Genomic DNA, 19,342 nt, shown 5'->3' on the forward strand with positions numbered 1-19,342 from the left:
CAATTTCACAGGAAATGGTAAAATTCTGGAGGCATTTACTCAAGATCAAGAAAGAGTGTTTCTGCTTTCTACTCCAGGTAAGTTTGCCGAGCCTTGGTCTATCTAAACAGAACTTCTTCCCCAGGAAGGCATATATACATATTAATGATACATATTAAAGGCCTAATTCTGGAAACTTGAACTAAACACATCTTTTTTTTTTTTTTAAATAGGTCTTTGATGGTACACATTGCAGAAATTTATTTCAGAGCTTGGAGGAAGACTTCAGGGAAAATATTGGAGGTATTTTCATTTTCTTAAATGCTTGCTATATTTTAGTTACTAAAGTACTTAGTCAGGACTCTTTAAAGCTGTGTCTGCTATTAGAGATGTGGCAGTCTTGACTGTGTTTGTCTGCGTGCAGAAGCATAGCCTCAGGAGTCACATCGCTCACCACCAGTGCCTCCTGGAGTGATTTTGAGAATTGAGAGACATTCACCGTGAATATAGTTAGCCTTCATAACTGTACTAGTTACAGAGATATGGTTATATAACTCTGTGAACAATTCAGCAACCTTTTCAGACAAAAATGAAGTGTCTGAGTTTGTTTTTGTTTTCTCTCTTTTCCACACTGCTCTTCTCCCAAACATAACCTCAGTTTCCAGTGTCAGGGTTTGTCACTGACTTCTACTTCTGGAAAACAAAAATCTGCTATAGTCCCCTGCAGACAACTTTTTAAAAATATCCTTCTCTGAGGCCACAGAGTCCTGTTCACAGGAGGTATGAGGTTTGGATAACAGACCGCAGGATCTGCTGGGGTTGGGAGTTGTTCTTGTAGGCTTGGCCCTTCCTCCCTTGCTCCACCCTGAGTTCTTTCTGAACCCTGGGCTGCAGAAGAGGTTCTCAACACCCCTTCCTGCCCAGCCCTTCTCAGTGGCAGCCTAAGAATGTTGTTCTTTTTAGTTAGTTTTGAGTCCTGGTCCCCACTAAGAGGTGTTACTATTGCAGATCTGAGGAGACTCTTGGAACAGGCCTCCAGTGCTAGGTGGAAGCTTGCTGTACTAGGGGCACAGGTTTTACACTCCTCAGATAAGACAGCAGCTAAGTGCTGTCCATGGTACGTGAAAACTGAATGAGGAATTATAGAGAGGCATAGAATTACAGTGAGAAAGTTCTGTTGAGAAGATCCAAGTGGTCCCTTCTGAATATAAGGTAGACTAGTCCAGCCATTCATCCCCGCCGGGCCATGGTCCACAGGGCCCCGGGGTGGGGAGAGGGGAGGGAGGTGGTGGTGGGGGGAGTGACAAATAAAAAAAAAAAAAGGTAGACTACGCAAATGCCTACTGTCTGCTTTGCCACCTGTACACAGCAAGTGTTCAGCAATGTACTTGTTTTCAGACCATTGAAAACGATTGCATCCAGGACTTCATGTTCCATGGCATCCACCTTCCCAGGAAGTCTCCAGTGCACTCCAAAGTACGGGAGGTAAGGCACCTCTAATGCTTCTATTGAGAATAAATTGTTATTGAGATCATGTTTCATCCTTTGTTTTTAGACATTGTTTTGCTTAAAATTTTTTTTTTTTTTTGGTTGGTTGGTTGTGGGGCTTGGACTCTGGGCCTTGGCGCTGTCCCTCAGCTCTTCAGCTCAAGGCTAGCGCTCTACCACTTGAGCCACAGCACCACTGCTGGCTTTCTGGTGGTTAATTGGAGTCTCATGGACTTTCCTGCCTGGGCTGGCATTGAGCCATTATCCTCAGATCTCAGCCTCCTGAGTAGCTAGGATGACAGGTGTGTGCCACCGGTGACTGGGGTTGTTTCGCTTAAATTTAAGAGTTAAGTTATACTTTCAGGCCATCAATCAGAGAGGATTCTCAGAATCTTGATATTTGGTATCTAGCAGTTTTGTTACACCACCTGTGCTGTAATGAGAAAGGCAAACACATGCTTTTGTTAAGACAGGAAGAACTCTGTATTTCCCTCCTTAGCCTTTAGAGTGTTGGGATTATAGCCATGTGCCACTGTGCTTGCAACTGCTGTGTTTAAAAGTGAATTTTATGCTGCGTGAATTATGTCTCTACAAAATATTCTAAGCTACTACACCATTGATGCCAAAATGAGATCTCTTTCTCCTCCCCCCCCCCCCCCCCCCACACACACAAAGTTAAAGACTAATATTACCTATTACCATTAAACTCTCAGATAAGGAAAAAACAATAGCCCCATGTTGTTCTTTCAGGTGAAGATAATAGATTCACTTAGAACGCAGGCTGTTTGATGGTCTGTTTCATGTTTCTAGTTTCCATTGTTCACTAATAAATTTTCTCTCCCAGTGGAATGAATTGTGAAAGTAGGGCAAAACAGGATCTTGAAAAGGCTGACTGAGAGGGGAGGAAAGAATGGCAGCCACAAGAATGATCTGTTTTCTTCCAGGCACCAGTGGACCATGCTGTAACCCTAGCTACTTAGGAGGCTGGAATTGGGAGGGTTATAGTTTAAAGCCAGCCCAGGCCAAAAATGTTCCCAAGACCCCTTCCTGATACAGAGCTGGATATGATGGTGTGCATTTCTAGTCCTTGCTATGATGGGAAAGCTGAATATAGGCAGATTGTACCCAGGCATGTGCAGTCAGACATCAGGACCCTGTCTTAAAAATAATCAGCAAAATCGGACCTTGAGATGTCGCTATTCACCTGCCTAGCCAGTGTGAGGTTCTGAATTCAGACCTTAGTACTGCCAAAGGAAAGGGGACAAAAAGGTGATCTGTTTTCTGAGTCTTCATAAGTTTTGGTAAAAACTTGGATCTAAATTATGCTTCTGTTGTGAAGGGTCACTGATTAGTGGGGCTGAAAATAGAGAAAGCGTCATCTGCCTCCAGTGGATGGCAGAGAGCCTGCTGATGCCTCTGCTAGCGGGTAATAGTGGGTTTAATGAGCATGCGGAGCCAAGAAACATCAGTTGAGCAAACTCCTTAACACATTCCCCTTTTCCATTGTACACTGAATGTGAGAGGTTTAAACAACAGTTCTGTTGAAGCGATGCAGCCATTAGAAATGGCTTCTCATGTTTTATCTATTTGTTTTGTTTCGTCAGTTGTAAGGCTTGAGCTCTGGGCCTGGGCACTGTCCTTTAGCCTTTCAGCTCAAGGGGAGTGCTCTACCACTTGATCCACAGCATCACTTCCAGTTTTCCAGTTGTTAATTAGAGATTAGAGTCTCATGGACTTTCCTGCCTGGGCTGTCTTTGAACCACAATCCTCAGATCTCACTGGCACCTGGCTTATCTATTTGGTTTTTAAGGCAGGATCTCACTAAGTTGGCCAGGCTGACTTTGACCTCCTGGGCTCACATGATCCACCTTCCATGGCTTTCCTGAATAATCATGACAGAGGAGTGTACCCTGTACCCTTATGCCTGGAATGGAGTACAGAGATCAGAATCCATATTGTAATCTTCATTTCAGTCAGGGTTTCTTTCTCATCATTTGCCATGTCAGAACTGTTATCTTTCTAGGTGCTCTTGCGAGGGAATATTGTGACAGGGAAGGCAGAGAATAACCTCGCTTCTTGTTGTTTTTTTTTTTGTTGTTGTTGTTGTTTTTAATCTTTGCTTTTTTTTTTGAGGCAGTCTTGTTATGTAACCCAGCTGGTCTTGAATGTTGATTCTCCAGTTTGAGCCTGTTGACTGTTGGGGTTGTAGGGATGCATTACTTTACCAAGCTTGAATACACTTTAAAGACAATACTGCCTTTCTCTTGTTTTTCTTAGGTGTTGAGTTACTTTCACCAACAGAAAATTCGACAGGGAGTGGAAGAGATGCTGTACCGATTATATAAGCCTATTCTTTGGAGAGGATTAAAGGTATGCATTAAAATAAGTGTGCCTATGTTCTGGATCTTGCAGTTATGCTTTGAATTGAACATATGCTAATTTAAAAGTGTAATAAGGCAGTAAAAGTAAGATAGGAGACCAAGTATAGTGCCAAATTTTGGAACAAAACGCTTGTGTGTTTTTTGTTTTGCGATCATGTCTTCCATTGTTCAGGCTGTCCTCAAGCTGTGCACTCAAGGGACCCACCTCCCTCAGCCTCTGGTGGGCGGGGACTATAAGCATCACTAAGCCTGTCAGAAAAATTGAGCATTTGTTGCAAGGCATTGGTAGTATATGCCTTTAATCTTTATACTGGGACATCAAGAAGGGTTACATCTAGACCAGAAAAGTTGGAAAGACCCTACCAAAAATAACCTCCAGGGGCTGGAGGGGGGCACAGAAAGGGAGGGAGAAAGGGTGAAGAGATGCACTCATGTTGTTCAGCATACACTGTGGAACATGGCCTATGCAACTGGGCAGGGGTGGGCGGTGGAGGCGGGGATGGGTGGTGGAGGCGGGGATGGGTGGTGGATGGGGGGGGGGATTGAAGGGGGAAGTGGTGACATTGTCCAGAAAACACAACGTACTCACGATGGCAGCCCCTCTGTTCAATACCTCAATCATAACGATAGTTGTAAGAAAATTAAAAACATAACTTAGGGGGGAAAAATCACCAGAAGGCAGGATTTGAGGTGTGATTCAAGTGGTCGCGTACTAGCATATAATGACCTGAATTCAAATCTCAGCACCACAAGGGAAAAAAAGAATATTTCTGGGGTCTACTTACCTGCAAAAGTAAGAGTGCACAGTGATTGTGAAATAAGCAGCTGGGCAGGAGAACAGGACATGTATGAATGCCAGTGGGGCTGGTGGCATGTGGAGCGCCCTGGCTGCCTGTTTCCCTCATGTTCCATGCTGCTAGCAAGGGCAGGAGGCAGAAGCGCTCCTGGTGAGTGTTCCGATGAACAGACTGCCCTGGTGTCCTCAGAGGTGATGACTCTTGATGACACACGGTGGCCTTTGTGCAAGGAAACTGATCTTTGATATCTTGACTTAATTAAAGACAGCACCACAAAGTCTAGACATGCTTTTTCTTTTTTTTATTATTTTGGGGGGGGGGGTGTGTTAGAGGTAAGACTCAAGGCCTCAAAAATGCTAACTGTATTAGGTCAACAAGCCATAGCAGTGGTATACTTTGACCAACTTAAAGATTAAAATGTTCTTTTCTTTCTTTCTTTACTGTTATCATAAAGATTGTGTATAAAGGTTTAATAGGTAAATCAGGTAAAAAAAAAAAAAAAAGCATGTTTCTTTTTGGACCATGTTTTTCCCTAAACTTTTCATTCAGTTATAAATTAGTCTATATTAATAGAGATAGAAATGTTAACTTAGGAATTCCAGACTTAAGCTTCATTAGATATTATTTCTGAGAATCTAAAAAATACCTTACTCTTTTAGGCCAGAAACTCTGAAGTTCGATCAAACGCTGCATTGTTATTTGTTGAAGCATTTCCTATTAGAGATCCAAACTTCAGTGCCATCGAAATGGATAGTGAAATTCAGAAGCAGTTTGAAGAACTGTATGTATGTATTCATGTGGTGGAGCTGCTGAGGGTCTTTAGCTCTGTCCAGTTGGGACATTTAGCTGCTGGCACAGTGGACAGCCTGCTTGTTTCCCTTTTAAGTGCAGTGCCCGGTGTTTCCCCACTCAGAAAAGTGTATAGATTCTTTTTATTCTTTCTTTTTTGGGGCCATACCAGCAGCCATTTCTAGTTTTCTGGTGGTTTATTGGAGATGAGAGTCTCTCTTGGGATCAGAGTCTCTCTGAACTCTCAGCCTTCTGAGTGTTCAGATTACAGGCATGAGCCACCAGTGCCCAGCTAGGTTTTTTGGGGTTTTGGGTGTTTTTTTGTTTGTTGCTCCTTTTTTGTTGTCAATACCCACATTTCCACAGGTATTCTGATCCAGTTTCTCCTTTGTCACCCTCCCTCGCTCCCCACTCTCTTCTGGAGACATTTTAACAGATTTCATTGCTCTCTTGCTGCTCTCATGCATGCAAATGAAATACTTCGATCATAGTCACCCTCTCAGCCTCCCCGTCCTTCCAAAGGGACTCTTCCTCACTAACAGCTTGCTGTACTTTCTTGTAATTACTTTTTTTCAGTGTGTATACATTGTACCAAGGGGTTTCACCATGGTATTTTAAACATACAGTCTTTTAATCAGAAGAGTCTTCTCCATTGATTTCTTTTTCCCTGCACCTATACCCTATTGCATATATTACTAATTAAAGCTATTGCATATCAAAATGACAAGTTCTTATTAAAAACTTAAAATTCTTTTTTTGGGGGGGAGGGAGGTGGGGGTTGGTTGTGGGTCTTGAACTCTGGGCCCGGGTGCTGTCCCTGTGCTCTTCAGCTCAAGGTGAGTGCTCTACCACTTGAGCCACAGCACCACTTCCGGTTTTCTAGTGGTTTATTGGCGATAAGAGTCTCACAGACTTTACTGCTCGGGCTGGCTTTGAACTGTGATCCTCAGATCTCAGCCTCCTGAGTAGCTAGGATTACAGGCATGAGCCACTGGCATCCGGCCCTAAATTCTTTTGAGAGTCAAAAGAACTCACATATTGAGTCAAACCCTGAGTCTTTAACCTTTTAAAAAATAAAAGTGATTAATTTTTTTTAAGAGGAGAAAGTAATTGCTGAAATCAGCTAAATGTTCTCAGAAAAAATTAGATTCTGAGTCATTCCTTTGAAGTTTATAAAATGTAGAAAACATTGTGAAGGGTATTATTTTGAAGTTATGAAATGTTTGGACTGGACATGCTTGATGATGAAATGCTTTTTCTAGCATGTGTGAAGTCTCAGGTTCAACACGCGTGCAGGTGTGCATGCGCGCGCACACACAGAGTGAAAGTAATTCATAGGAAAAAAAATCTCTGAACTTGTGAATTCCAAGTCCTCAGAGTCCTAAAAGCTCTCTCTGGTTTTCCCTTTAATTTTGTACCTCCTGTTCTTGTTTGTTTTTTCTCAAATGGTGCTCGTAGTGCGGTGCAGTTTGGTCCCAGGTGGTCCTGGGCTTGGCAGGGTGAGGAGGATGGCTCTGGGTTCTCAGCAGCACAGGCTCGTTCAGTTTTCCACACATGCAGAAGACGTCTTCCCACAGCCTTACTTCCTTTTCCTTTTGTGGAAACGTGAAGTTTAATTTGCCCTTTGTGCACCGGGCTCAGCCTGTTCCAAGCGTACGCTGGACACGTGTCTGCCCTGTCTCCTGGAGTCCTGTCGCTGGTCTGAGATAGGACTTCCTATCCTGTCATAGGAGTGTTAAGATCACACTGCCTTTACTTCTTTCTCCTCGAATGGTACTACCCCACAGACACTTCATTTTGTTGGCCTTGGCTCTGATTTTGGGGAGTAGCGGATAAGTGCTAAAGCCATCTTGGAAGTCTTTTTTTACCCTAATTGTAAGGGAAAGAAGAATCACTTTTTTATTTTTCAAATTGAATTATTTGTACAATAATTAAAATATAGACTAGTATAATGGCCTTGTCTGTACTCATAATAGGTTCAGTTGTTACTGATCAAGGCTGATCTTATTCTTCCCTTATGTCACTTTTTAGACAGGGTTCAGCTTTGTAGACTGGGTTGGTCTTAAACTCATGATCCTTCTACCTCCACCTCCTGAGTGCTGGGCTGGGGTCACCATACCCATTTTACTTCTCTTCCTTTCCCTTTTGTGGGGGTGTTTCTCCACTAAGCTGGAGCTTGAATTCAGGACCACACCTCCGTGTGTGTGTGTGGGGGGGGGGATATATCCTAGGTGTGTTGGGTATCATGTATAATTTTTGAGGTGAGGTTTTATGCCTCGACCACACCTCCTTCACGCGTGCGTAGGATATATCCTACGTGTATTGGGTATCATGTATAGTTTTTGAGGTGAGGTGTTGTGCCTCGACCAGCCCAGCTGTAATCATCTGATTTAGGCCTCCTCGCACCCCTGGTGACAGGCACATTGCACTGTGCTTAGCTGTTGTGCTGGAGGACATGCCCAATACCCAGCCATTGGATGAGATGGAGTCCCTAGAACTCCTTTTTGCCTGGCTGGCCTCAAACGACAATCCCTGACCTCTGCCTCCCAAATAGTTAGGATTGCAGGCTTGTGCCAGTGCATCTGATGCTGCCCTTGCTTTAAAATATCTGAAACAAAGCTGAATGCTTCAGATAGGCAGAAGGCTTCATGTTAAAAGACAAGAACTCTTTTTTAAAATACATAGAGTTTTTGTAGCTAAAGATAACCAAAGAATGAATCCTTAATGTCATCAAATAACAAGTTCACACTTTTCCAGTTTTGTTTGAAACGGTGTTTAGCTTAGGTTCATGTATTGCTAGACTAGGAGTTTACTCTCCAACAGTTTCTCTGGTAACTTTTTTTTTATTTGAACTCAAGGTTTCATTCTTGCTATGGAGATACTGCACTGCTTGAACTATATCATCAGCTGTTTTGTGGCTTTATTTTTTTTTGTCGGTTGTGGGGCCTGAACTCTGGGCCTGGGCGTTGTCCCTCAGCTCTTCAGCTTAAGGCTAGCACCCTACCACTTGAGCCACAGCACCACTTCCATCTTTTTCTGCTCATGTGGTGTTAAGGAATTGAACCCAGGGCCTCATGCATGCAAGGCAAGCACTCTACCACTGAGCCACCTTCCCAGCCCCTGTAGCTATTTGAGATGGAGTCTTGCATTGTTTTCAGGCCAATCTGAACCACGATCTTCCTTCCTATCCTTTTCACTATAGCTACAATGAGAAGCACATACCATCAAATGCAACTTTTTTCTGTTGAGATGGGGATCTCAGGAACTTTTTTGCCTCAGCTGGCCTTGTACTGTGGTCCTCTGGGTCTCATTCTCCGACCTAGCTGTGATGAGAGGTGTGCATCCAGCTGTGTTTGAGACAGGGTCTCAAGCTCTGACTGGCTTGAACCTGTTCCTTATTTCTGCCTCCTAGTAGGATTAGAGGTAGGATCTAGGAAGTGGCGCTGTGGCTCAAGCGGTAGAGCACTTGCCTTGAGCTGAAGAGCGCAGGGACAGCGCCCAAGCCGAGTTCAAGCCCCATGACCAACAACAAAAAAGAGGATCTATTACATATGCTTCTCTCTCTCTTTTTTTTTAACTTGCTGTTTTTTATTCCCACAATCTGGCTTTTACATGATCTATTTCTGTGTTCTCTAATGTTTTTCTGCCTTTTTTGTTTCTTGTCAGTTGGTAGTTAAGTATAGCACGTTGGTGAGATTTGTGTTGGTGAGGTGTGTGGGAGTGTGAGCTTGCACTTCCATTGGGGCCACATAAGTGTGATGGGTAACTTACTCCTTTTGAATTGTTAGAAGACACCGATAGGAGTGACCTGAATTAATGCAATCCAACAGAGTTTTGTATACTGGGTCTGTTCCATGTATGACAGTGTGTTGTACAGTTCAAGAAGGGCTGCCTGTGCTCCTCCCTGACTCAGTCTCTGCAGACACTACTGGGTGGTGGTTGTTTGCGCCTGGTCTGCTGTCCAGAGTGCCCTGGGTGAGGTGGCAAACAGCGCCACCTTGTTTTTAAATACTCTGCACTAGAAAAGAATAATCAGATTCAGCAATCCACACAGTTTGCTCTCCTTATCCACGGATTCAGCATCTGGATTTGCCCAGCTGTGGATGGAATGTATTTAGGAAAAAAATATTGTCTGTCCTGGAGATTGTTATTCCCCAACAGTACCGTAGAAAAACAACCATTCACAAAACTTTTACATTTTGTTAGTTACTAGATAAATAATCCTGAGACGCTTTTGAATACTAAAGAAAGTCTGCAAAAATTACACGCTATGGTGTTTTGTGTAAAGCACTGGAGCACCCACATGTTTTTGTATCCTTGGTAAGCAGCCCTGTAATCAACCCAAATAACTGTATGGTCAATATTCATGAATATGTGCATGTGTATTACTAAGCTGTAGATTTCCAGAGGGCTAAGAAAGATTTACAAAACAAACAATAACAGGAAAATTATTTCTGATTTTTAAGCCTTTTTCCTTTTCTACTTTTTATACCTTTAGAGCCTTTTAGAAGACCCTTATCCTATGGTCCGTTCTATAGGCATTCTTGGTGTTTGTAAAATAACTTGCAAATACTGGGAGATGATGCCCCCTGCCATTCTTATTGACCTCTTGAAGAAAGTAATCGGGGAGTTGGCATTTGATACAAGCTCAGCTGATGTTCGTTGTTCTGTCTTTAAGGTAAGCTTTGTAAAGTTATATAAGCAATATTATATAGAGTAGTCTTGTAAAACCAGAGAGATATGTAGAAACTACAGAGAAGGAAAAAGATTTTAAAATTACCTGTTATCCTACTCTAAGGGATCATATTGGCACTCTATTTCCAGGTAAGATTTTGAGGTGTTTTGCTGGTTCTATGCTTTGTCTCCAGCCAGTGTCACGATCTGGTGAATATGAGAGCCCGGGACAGCAAGGCTGACCACTCACCTAACCACTGGCAACATACAAGGCTAATTCTTTCTCCTATTTAAGGAGTCTCTGCTATTTTCATAAGTAAAAATTATATAAAAGCCCCTTTTCAGAGAGATTATGCTTTTAATGCTCTACACTGAGCCTGTACATGGAATGTTTTGGGACTAATCTGTGTGGCTTTTACATACCATCTTCCAATCAACACCACCCATAGTGGATCACTTTTATTTCCTAAGCAGTTGGAACCAAGTAGATCTGGATTTATAGAAACTACAACATAGCTATTGGATAGTCCTTTTCTCTGCTTAGTATGATGATAAAGTGAGGGTAGTAGGCCAGAGTCTGCCAAGACATGGTGCTAAGTGTTTTGGGGTTGAGCTGGAGCGTATAAAGCTCTAAGAGGAGATAGTCAACACCATTGGAATGGACTGTCTAGACATTCAGGCTCCCAGCACCTGTGAGCATAGAGCCAGTGACTTTTCCCATTCGCACAGGAAAGCAGGTCTGTTCAGGGGTGGTCTTTGGCCTTTCAAGTTTTTTGTTTATCTACTTGCTTCTTCTGTTTTCTATGTCCTTGCTGTGGCATCTCCTGTTCCTCATATGTTTTTTCAAGTCTGGCTCAGAGATAAGCAGGTCTTCCCTTGGCATGTCCCCGTTGTAGGACCTCCGTCTAGCCTTCCTTTGCATGCCTAGGTACTACTGTAGTCAGTAGGAGCAGCCTTCCACCCTCAGCAGAACTCCTAAGTGTCTATTTCCTTGCGTAATTTGAACCCACTGTAAGGCGCTTCTGGTTCTGTATCCTGTAGAAGGGCATTTCTGGTTATGGGGCTGACTTTTTTTTCTTGTTATTTTTCTTGGTACTATTCTGAACTCGGGCGGCTCCCACTTGAAGGACAAGCGGTCCGCCACTAGAGCTACGCCGCTAAGCCTTTTCTGCTCTTTGCTCCGGCTGTTTCACTAGAAGATCTTCATTTTTACCCAGACTGACCTGTGCTGTAGTTCTCTTATTCTTCATCCAGTAGCTGGAAAGACCGTGTGTGCTGCCATTCCCTGCTATTAATTGAGATGAAGTCTTGAGAACTTTTTACCTGGCCTGGCCTGGAATAGTGATTTTTTTTTTTCAATTCAGAACCTCCATAGTTTAGCTAAGAAAACTAAATGTGTTTTTTTTTTTTGGGGGGGGGGGGGGGGAAGGTGCACGTGCGTGCCTGCAGGCCAATCCTGGGACTTGAACTCAGGGCCCATAGGCTGGCCCTGAGATTTTTTGCTCCAGGCTATCATTCTACCATTGGGCCACAGTTACACTTTGGCTTTTTGGTGACTGTAAAGATTGCTGAAAGGAGACCATTACACAGTTCAGGCAGAAGAGAGTTTGTTAGGAGAACCAAGCTGCCAGCCTACACCAGATGTAGGTGTGCAGAGCACAGAGAGCAGCCTGTAGGGTAGGGAGCAGCTTGTGGTGGAGAGAGATGGTATAGGGAAAGGCAAGGAGAAGAGAGGAGGGTGTGGCTGCAGCACCTAGGGATTGACCTCTGAGTCTGAGGTCCTTTGTTGACTCCCAGTCAGGTAGTTGCCCCGTGATTAACAGCTACAGGAGATTGTGGTTTGGGGCGAGTGGTTTCTGGTAAAGCTAGGTGCTTTCCTTCAGGAAGGGTGGGAGGTGGGGGACCTATTCTCCCCAGCCCGACCTAACAAGGATTAATTGGAGATAGTCATCTCTTGTGCATTCCTGCCTGGGAACTTCAAGCTGTGATCCTCATGTGGCAACCTTCTGAGTAGCTAGGATTGCAGGTGTGACCCAGAAGCACCAGCTGCAGATTTTTTTTAAAAGAACTACGGTAGTCTCATTTGTGTGAAACAGTAGCTGGACTTATTGCCAGTTGTTACTCCTACTAACTCATTAATTGTATTTTTTTAAACCGGTTATAGAGCTTGAACTTAGGTCCTGGTACTGTCTCTGAGCTTATTTTTACTCAAGGCTAGTTCTCTACCACTTGAGCCATAGCACCACTTCAGGCTTTTTTCTTTTTGCTTATGTGGTGCTGAGGAATCGAACCCAGGGCCTCATGCATGCAAGGCAAGCTCTCTACCACTGAGCCACCTTCCCAGCCCCCAAAAGTATATTTTTTGATATATGAAACTTGTAGAAAAATATTTTCTGTAGGAGTATTTTCACTAGTATGTTTGGAAAGATGGAGCTGAACATCATCTTAAGTGAATTTTTCTGAACACTCTCTCTATATATATACACACACACACACATATACTAATTCTGAACTTTTTCTTTTTCCTTTTTGTAGTGTCTGCCCATCATTTTGGATAATAAAATGAGCCACCCCTTATTAGAACAACTATTGCCAGGGCTCAGATACAGTCTCCATGATAATTCGGAGAAAGTAAGAGTGGCTTTTGTGGACTTGCTGCTGAAAATCAAAGCTGCGAGAGCTGCAAAGGTGGGTAAATAGGACTTTTCTTACTAAAGATACAAAATGACACAGCTGTTTTCATCCAACAGAAAGACAAACTTTAATTCTAAGAATCTGAGTAATCGTATTTTAAACAGTTTAATGTTGTATTTGCCTAGTTCTGTATCATAAAATTTTGTTTTAGGCTTCTTATTGAAGGTTCTAAGAATATCAGTGTGTGTTTTTCAAAGTCATTAATATTATAAATCTCTTTAAATTGTCTTTTGATCATATGTGGAAGTGTTGGCTAAAATAAGTGTTGACTAAAATGATGTAATATGTATTTGACACCTTGTTAGCACCTACATTACTTGGAAATGAGGCTAGAAGCCCTTCTCCCTTCCACAAGGGAAACAGAGACCCTTGCCTCATAGTAAAGGTTCCTTGGGTACCATACACACTGCTGTTGCGATTATTCTCTCCTCGTTCCAGTTGTGTTCAGTTTCTTGACAAGGATATCAGTGGCAATATTGCTGAATTGGATTTGCTGCTAATTGGTGATACTGTGAGCTTTTCCTCCATGTAACAGTTCTCATTTACATTAAAATACTATTTTGTTATGCCACAAGATTTGGAAAACAACGTGATTTGTCCTTCAGTGTTTGCATCAGCTGGATTTACGTGTATTCACACAAGTTATGATGAGCTGCAGTGTGGCTCAGTGGTAGTAGCATCATGGTGCTGGCTTCCGTCCCCTAGCACTATAAAAGGGAATTTTTTTGTGGGTCTCCTGTGGAGATAGCAAGGATGTAAATGAAAAAGCATGGAAGCAGTGGAAGTATTGTAGTGTGTGACCACTTGGGTATGCATGTGTATCTCTGAAGAAAATGGCGCATTGCTCACCATTGCCTGGGGAGCTTTGTCACTGCAGGTTGTAGTAGGAAGACCCCTACTCAGGCAGACAAGCCCATCTAGTCGTCCGGAGTGACAGAGCCCACCACAACAAGGTTGTTAATAGAGAAGTTGTTTATTGAGAAAGTTCCTACACTGACCAGTCAGGGTCGCAGTACAGGCTCAGGAGCTGATACTGCGACCCCCCAACGGCCTACGTACTTTGGTTTTTAAAGACAAAATCCTTGAGGTTGAGCCTGGTCACACGCAGGTGACCAATGGGGTAATACCAGACCACACACAGGTGGCCAATAGGCGAAATTTACCGTAAGCATGTGCAAAAGGCAGAGTTTATAAGGCAGAGTTTACTGTAAACACGTGGTGTTGGAGCCAGATTACAACCCATCTGTTTTATGGGTCAGTCTTTAACTCAACAATCAAGGTGGGTTAGGTTGTTAAGGGGAGGGGGACCTAGAGGTATTCTTTCCATTCCAGGAACTGGGCTGATTGGAGCCAAGGTCTAGTTAACTTTGTTTAAAGGTTTTTTTTTTTTTTTTTCTAAAATCCCTAAAACAAAAGCAAAGCCTGGAAAGAAGCTGTACCAGCTCAAGTCTCCTCTCAGGGCCTACTTCAAGGGGACTTGTGTCAAAAAACGAAGGACATGTTGAGTCCGTGCAGTAAGAATCCTGAAGTCATGCCCAATTGCGTTACTTTGGAATTTTTGTGTATATTGTAGGCTGTGTACTTTTCTGAATGTATCCAGGGTGTTTTAGTCTTACAGCTAATCTTAATACACTCTTTGCTAGTTTTCTTTTTTTGGTGGTACTAAAGTTTTGAGCCGAGGGAGGGCTTTGTACCCTAATATTTGAGCCACATCCCTAGCCCTTTATGTTCTGGTTATTTTTCAGATAGCTTCTAGAGGTTTTTGCCTGGGGCAAAAAGGATTGGTGTACACCACCACATCTGAATGGCACAACTACCGCACTTGGTTTGTGTTGATAGGGGTCATGCTAGCATTTGCCTGGGCAGATCTTCACCTCCTGCGCCATTGTGCCTGACTTCTTTCCATTTTAGATTCTTTCCATTCCACTGTAAGTTTTGGAGTTAGCATGTCATTTTCAACAAAAAGCTGGCTATAATTTTGATTACCTGCTAAAACTTTGCTTCTGAATCTGAAGCTCAAGCTTGGCATGGTGTAGATGTGTTTGCAAAGGATTAAGGACATGTACATAGCATGGTTCCTACTAATTAATGGCATATACCCAAGAGAACTGTGGAGATACCAAGTAAGACAGGCCTGAAGGGTTGGAAACAGTAGAGGTCTGTGTGTGGGTACAGAGAAAGGAAATGTCGTATGTTCTTTCCTAGCTTTGAAGCTTTGTGGTGGGCAAGCAAGCCTAGAATCACTTTTGGGATGTCGAGGTACTAGGAAGGAAGATTGTGCTGTGGTAGGAGTGGACACATTTGAACTGTTGGTTCTACTTCTAGTGTCAGAAAGAGTCATGTTAATTTCTTTTGTTGTTGTTGTTGGTTGTGGGGCTTGAACTCTAGGGCTGGGTGCTGAACCTGAGCTCTTTTTGCTCAAGGCTAGTGCTCTACCACTTGAGCCACTTCTAGTTTTCTGGTGTTTAATTGGAGATAAAAGTCTCGTGAACTTTCCTACCTGCTCTGGCTTTCAACTGTCGTCCTCAGATCTCAGCCTCTTAAGTAGCTAGGATTACAGGCGTGAGCTACCAGCACCCAGCTATTTTTTTTTTCTTTTTTTTTTTTGTGCCAGTCTTGCGCCCAGGTACTGTCCCTGAGCACCTTATGCTCAAGGCTAGTGTGCTCTACCACTTGAGCCACAGCTCTACTTTTGGCTCTTTCTGAATAGTTAATTTAGAATGAGTCTCACGGGCTTCTGCCTGGCTGGCTTTGAACCTCGATCCTTAGAGCTCAGCCTTCTGAGTGCTAGGATCAGACATGAGACTCAAGCAGCCAGTGCATGTTTCTCTTTAATCTCCTTTCAGTAGAGGGTTGGGTGTGAGTGGTCTGATTTGTGCAAGTTATCTCGTGTTAATGATGGGCTAGAGGAGGGAGGGACCAATAAAGAGGCCAGATGGTGGAATGTGTGATAACTAGTCCAGTTTTAGGCATGGAGGCTGCTCACTGTGGTGCTCAGGAGCGGTACCCTGTGCTTCTGAAGATAGGAGTGGGTATCCATGTCAAGGTGATGACATTGTAAGAAATGCAAAAATGGTTAGCTTGGTAGTCATAGCTATCATTTGAATGTTTACTGTGCATTGCAGCCTGCTAACTATTATTGCCCTCCTCCCTAACTTTTATACTTCTACCTTATATATTGGCACTTCTTAAAATGTAGATTGATTTATTCTCTTCACAAGTAAGATTTTTGCATGTCATTTGAAATGAGTTTTCTTCAATAGAAGCTTGGTTTCTCTTTCGTTATGGTTTGGTGTTTTTCAAGATTATAAGAACAATCAATTATTTCCTCCTGTGCATGTGTTTCTTTCTATAGTTTTGGAAAATATGCCCCATGGAGGACATTCTAGTTCGTCTGGAAATGGATTCTCGACCAGTGTGTCGGCGCTTGGTGAACCTCATCTTCACCTCTTTCCTGCCTGTGAACCAGCCAGAGGAAGTCTGGTGTGAGCGCTGTGTCACACTGGTCCAGATGAACCACGCAGCTGCCCGGAAGTTCTACCAGTATGCCTGTGAATACACTGCCTGCGCCAACATAGGTCTGGACTCCCACTCCAAAGCACCATGCACATCACACACACACACATGCCCAATATTGGTCACACTAGCAGGCTTCATGCTTCAGTGCATTTCTTAATGATTTCTCTTCATGTAACATTTCTTATTATTTGGTATTATAATCTTTCTATTGTTAGAAAGTTAATTTTGTAGAAAGAAACAATTTATTTGTTGATTAATCTTAAACCTTTTAGCAAAACTGATCCATGTTATTCGCCAATGCTTGAATGCCTGCATCCAGAGAGCTGTTCATGAGCACCAAGAAGCCCAGGAGGAGCAAGAGAAGGAGAACGAGACTGTGAGTAACCCCTTACCCCCTACCTAGAGAAAGGCAGAGCCTGGTACCCTAGGGATATTTTTATTTTGTGTTTGTTCCTTTAGTAAGAATAGTTTAGCTGGGCGCTGGTGGCTCACGCCTGTAATCCTAGCTACTCAGGAGGCTGAGATCTGAGGATCGCGGTTCAAAGCCAGCCCGGGCAGGAGAGACCGTGAGACTCCTATCTCCAATAAACCACCAGAAAACCGGAAGTGGCACTGTAGCTCAAGTGGTAGAGTGCTCGCCTTGAGCTGAAGAGCTGAGGGACAGTGCCCAGGCCCAGAGTTCAAGCCCCACGACCGACCAAAAACAAACAAAAAAAGAATAGTTTAAACTTTTTTTTTTTTAATGATAGAAAATTCTGGTGCCAGTGCCTCAGTCCTGTAATCCTAGTTTGCTTAGGAGGCTGATTTCAGGATAACAGTTTGAAGTTGTCCCAGGCAGGAAAGTCTGTGAAACTCTCATCTCCAGTTAACCAGGAAAAAGCCAGAAGTAGAGCTGTGGCTCAAGTGATAGAGCATTAGCCTTGAGCAAAAGAAGCTCAGGGACACTGCCCCAGTACCTCAGTTCAAGCCCCAGGATCAGCAAGAAAAAAAGAGATCAGAAAATGTGTGTTTGGAAGAAAGTAGATTATAGTACAGACTTTGCCCTGAGCTGCTGGATATGTTGATTTTCCTAGGTGTGCAGCACTAACTGGGTTCCATTCTGACTATTCCCACAGTTCATGATTCCATGGCAGTCCTGTCAGGGCCAGACTCACAAGATGCTTCTAGAAGCATCTCAGGGCAGAGGTTGTGTAGAGTTGTTTTTTATAAAATGTAATCTGGTGCTTGCATCAGCAGCACACATACTGTAACTGGAATGATACAGAGAAGATTAGCATGGCCCCTGTGCTGGGATGACATGTTTCATAAAATGTTGCCTGTTTCCTAAATTTTTTTAAGGAACAAATAAAAATTAAACTTTATTGCTGCTGTTCTTCAGAACACAGTGTCCTATGTTCTTTATGCATTTTTAAAAATTGTTATTGTAAGGTGATGTACAGAGAGGTTACAGTGTAAGTCAGGCAAAGAGTACATTGCTTTGGGGGCAGCTATTGTAAAGGTGATGTACGGAGAGGTTACAGTGTAAGTCAGGCAAAGAGTACATTGCTTTGGGGGCAGTGTCACCCCCTTCCCTCCCTGTCTCCTAGTTTTTCCCTCCTATACCACCCACAAGTTGTATAGTTTATATTCAGTGCAATGTCTGTTGTGTACCACTTTGTTCACCCCTTGTCCCTCCAGTTCTGTTACTCCCTCCCACCCTCCCCAAAACAGGTAAACAAACAAGAAAAAGAGGAAAGAAAACTAAAACAGCAACAAACAGAAAGCCTCTTTCTGGGATCTGGTGGTTCACGCCTGTAATACTAGCTACTCAGGAGGCTGAGATCTTAGGATCAGGGTTCACAGTCAGCTTGGACAGTAAAGCCCTCATGAGACTTTTAACTCCAATTAACTACTCAAAAACCAGAAGTGGTTCTGTGGGTCAAAGCGATAGAGAGCTAGCCTTGAGCTCAGGGACAGTGACTAGGCCTGAGTTCAAGCCTAGCAACCAACAAAAAATAAAAAAGGCTCTTGTTTCCATTTCCTGGAGTTCATTTCCATAAATATTATTTTGTATGAGCATGATGCCTCTGTTTCTTTCCTAAGACTAGAATTTACCACCTTAGTAGACATTCTGAAACAGTGAATAACATCCCTCCATGGCTGAGCATCAATGTCACAAGCTAAGCTTGTGATTCTAGCTACTCAGAAGGCTGAGACATAGAAAAAAGCACAGTTTGAAGCCAGCTTGTTTCCAATGATATGGTTTGTTTCCAATCAGCTAGCAAAAAGCTTGGCTGGAGGCGTGTCTCAACTGAGGGCAACAGCCACACAATTTGAGGACCTGAGTTTAAACCCTGGTACCAACCCCCGCCACCCTCTCTCTCCCCCCCCCCCCCCCCCGAGAAAAAATTGTAATATTAAAGAGCACTTTATATTCCTTACATTTTGTGTTGAGTCTGACATGCAGTACTTACTAGCTCCTCTCACAGTAGCACACATTATTTGTTTCTTAGGTACTGGACAAAATGCTGTCAGTGGATGATGTTGCCTCTATGGCAGGATTACTAGAAGTCATTGTGATTCTCTGGAAGAGCATCTATAGAAGTCTGGAAAACAACAAGGAAGCCAAAGTCTTCACCATTAACAAGTTTGCGTCTGTGCTTCCAGAGTACCTGAAGGTATTCAAGGTAAGTCTTCGGCCCCTCTGTGAGCAAGATGTGTTTGGCTGATTTAATCTAGTGGGAGTTGTGTTTTCTCACCAGTACAATGAGACCATTGAAGTGGCCTTTGTGTCATAGTTTGATTGGTATCCATCCTCACTTCATGTCCATATGACCCAGAGAAGTGCCCAAGGTGAGCCCTTACTTTCCAAAACCAGAAATAGTGTTTTGGAATCTAATTTGACTTGCAGGTGAGAAGAGGATTTTTGTGGCCAAAAGATGTAATTATAACCATTCTGTGGCTGTATCCTAAGTCATCTGAAAGTGCTCAGGAAACACATAACCTCTGTAGCATTAGAGTGGAGAGTGTAAATCAGACAAA

At 43.1% G+C, this 19,342-nt stretch overlaps 1 protein-coding gene and 1 pseudogene across 3 annotated transcripts in view; both read left to right on the plus strand.

Moving 5' to 3' along the window:
* Ncapg2 (non-SMC condensin II complex subunit G2) overlaps nucleotides 1-19,342 on the plus strand; it is a 60,505-nt gene that overhangs the window by 14,023 nt on the left and 27,140 nt on the right. For all 3 annotated transcript variants that reach the window (XM_042701013.1, XM_042701014.1, XM_042701011.1), the window contains 9 exons: nucleotides 213-282; nucleotides 1,378-1,464; nucleotides 3,745-3,837; nucleotides 5,305-5,430; nucleotides 9,933-10,112; nucleotides 12,644-12,796; nucleotides 16,158-16,380; nucleotides 16,594-16,697; nucleotides 18,814-18,987. In XM_042701013.1, the coding sequence (XP_042556947.1) occupies nucleotides 213-282; nucleotides 1,378-1,464; nucleotides 3,745-3,837; nucleotides 5,305-5,430; nucleotides 9,933-10,112; nucleotides 12,644-12,796; nucleotides 16,158-16,380; nucleotides 16,594-16,697; nucleotides 18,814-18,987 (1,210 nt within the window). The remainder of the gene's footprint in view (nucleotides 1-212; nucleotides 283-1,377; nucleotides 1,465-3,744; nucleotides 3,838-5,304; nucleotides 5,431-9,932; nucleotides 10,113-12,643; nucleotides 12,797-16,157; nucleotides 16,381-16,593; nucleotides 16,698-18,813; nucleotides 18,988-19,342) is intronic.
* Nucleotides 17,542-17,654, plus strand: LOC122126420 (annotated as a pseudogene).

Source organism: Dipodomys spectabilis, unplaced genomic scaffold (assembly GCF_019054845.1).
Source record: "Dipodomys spectabilis isolate Male_0828 unplaced genomic scaffold, ASM1905484v1 ptg000277l, whole genome shotgun sequence".
In the NCBI taxonomy this organism is placed as follows: Eukaryota; Metazoa; Chordata; class Mammalia; order Rodentia; family Heteromyidae; genus Dipodomys; species Dipodomys spectabilis.